This window comes from Penaeus chinensis, chromosome 2 (assembly GCF_019202785.1).
Source record: "Penaeus chinensis breed Huanghai No. 1 chromosome 2, ASM1920278v2, whole genome shotgun sequence".
NCBI classification, from domain to species: Eukaryota; Metazoa; Arthropoda; class Malacostraca; order Decapoda; family Penaeidae; genus Penaeus; species Penaeus chinensis.
Window position 1 is genome coordinate 40270725 of NC_061820.1, and position 2500 is coordinate 40273224.

At 38.5% G+C, this 2500-nt stretch overlaps 1 protein-coding gene across 1 annotated transcript in view; it reads right to left on the reverse strand.

Moving 5' to 3' along the window:
* Positions 1–1027: 1027 nt before the first annotated feature.
* Positions 1028–2500, reverse strand: part of LOC125036742 (apolipoprotein D-like) — a 3226-nt gene continuing 1753 nt past the window's right edge. The window contains exon 4 of the mRNA XM_047629600.1: positions 1028–1724. Coding sequence (XP_047485556.1) covers positions 1563–1724 — 162 coding nt within the window. The 3' untranslated portion in view covers positions 1028–1562. The remainder of the gene's footprint in view (positions 1725–2500) is intronic.

Genomic DNA, 2500 nt, shown 5'->3' on the forward strand with positions numbered 1-2500 from the left:
ATATATATATATATATATATATATACACACACACACATATACACATATATTATCCATCAGTCCATTTCTCCTCCTGCCGCTCCAGGAAATTTTCGAATTCAAAACTGGCCAGACTTCCTTTTATCACCCGTGGAAAAAATATATTTCCAGTCAGGTCAGGCTTTATTATATCTTAAAATAGCCTACAGCATCTGTTCTTTGTTCCTGCTTATAGAAAGATAATTTGATGTAAAAGATGATCAATGTCATGTTTATTTGTACGATTTTTTTAAAGTTTAGTTTAGTTAAGTTTAGTTTAGTTTGCAGGAGATTCACTGAATCGAATATTGGAATATTATCTCGTTTCAATTCCATTTTCCTCTTAATCATTACATCCATCCCATTCTTCTAATACATTTCTCTTTCAAAATCAAACCCTCATATGAATAACCTTCCCATCAACAATCCCAGCTTTTCATACAATCGCCAACAGTCTCTGTGTCCCCTACAATCACGTTCTCCCTTTTCCACACACAATAACTTGTTCTCTCTCCAACCCTTCATTTTCCTCCCACAATGACACCTTTCTTTCCCCTCAGTTCCGACCTCCTCCCCCCCCCCCCCCCCCCCCCCCCCTCCTTCCCGGTGTAAGATTTGTGCCGAAAATTGTGGCATCAATTTCCTTTGATATATAGATATGCATACATACATTTACATTTACATACATACATACAGACAGCTATATATGTATGTGTAAATATTTATATATATATACACACACACACACACACACATATATATATATATATATATATATATATTAAATACACACATACACGCTCGCGCGCGTATGTATACGTACACAATGAGTGCACAATAAACATTCAATATCTATATATCTATCTATCTATCTATATATATATATGTATATATATATATATATGTGTGTGTGTGTGTGTGTGTGTGTGTGTGTGTGTGTGTGTGTGTGTGTGTGTGTGTGTGTGTGTATAAAATTCATTAAGTGTATTTGAGACAATGAAAGGCTTTCTGTGCGCATATATTTTAAGTGACAGATAATGAACATCAAAGATACTAAAGTTCATAATTCATAAATTCATCCATAAATCGCTGCCATTTTGAACACACTCTCAGAGCTAAATGTTTTGTCGTTAATTTTGGCAGATTTTTCACTGGGAATAATTTTTGCAAGACATTTGGTTCAATTATATTTTATAAGTATACGGCTGCTACTGAGAAATAGTGTGTGTGTGTGTGTGTGTGTGTGTGTGTGTGTGTGTGTGTGTGTGTGTGTGTGTTTATGTTTGTGTTTGTGTTTGTGTTTGTGTGTGCGTGTGCGTGCGCGTGTGCTACTATGCATGTGCGTATGTACGTGTGTGTTTTGTATGTATGTACGTATGTGTGTATATATATATGTATATATAATCACAAAACGCCAATATAGCTAAATCAACCCTTTCAGAACAAAAAACTAAAACTCACAAGAAAGCAAAAAAAAATTTCCTAACCACCAACTCTAAAGAAAAAGAAATCTCGGAGCGCCACGGCCCCAGACGTCGCCACCGCTACTGAATCAGATCGCCGAAGGAACCGCCCGGAGGAACGCCCAGAGGCCCTGGATCGCTGCTCCCTGCTCCTGCTGAGATCGAGGACCCGTCGTAGCCGCAGCCGCCGTGGTAGACCGGCCTGTAGTACTCCACACGGATATCCCCGCGGTCTAGACGGGCCTAGAGGGAAAGGCGTCGACAGAGGTTGAGAGAGGATACGTACAGTCAGGACAGAAAACAATCGTTATCTTCACTTGTGTTATTGCGTTGCTTCGTGTGTGTAGGAGATGTGGTGTATGTGAAAATGTGTATACTATATAGCTATATGTGCACACGCGCATGCATGTGTGCACACAGGCACACATGCATGCGCGAGCGCACATGCTAACATAAACACGCGCATAATCATACATATCAATCTATCTATTTATATATATATATATATATATATATATATAAATAAGTGCGCGCGCGTACATATACAGATAGATAGATGGATACTTAGATAGATAGGTAGGTAGGTAGGTAGATACCTAAATACATAGATAGATAAAAAGGTGATATATAGAAACCATCTCACCAGGGCAGAGGATAGCCAGACTGAGGTATGACCCAATCACAAATTAGCCCTGGATATGATGTGACGTGTCGTGAAGTGATGTGATGTGATGTTACATGTGATATGTGGTGGGATGTGACGTGACGTGATGTGGGGCGGGATGTGATGTGATGTAACGTGGCCTTTCGCAATGAGAATCAATGTGATTCGATGTGGCATAGCTGGGATCATTATTATCATCCCTGACGATCAAGGTAATGATGTTGGTGTTTATAAAACAGACAAATAGATAAATATTCAGATAAATAGATAAACACAATAGACAGACAGATAGATAGCTAAAAAGATGAATAGATAGACAAACAAACAAACAGACAGACAAACAGATAAACAGACA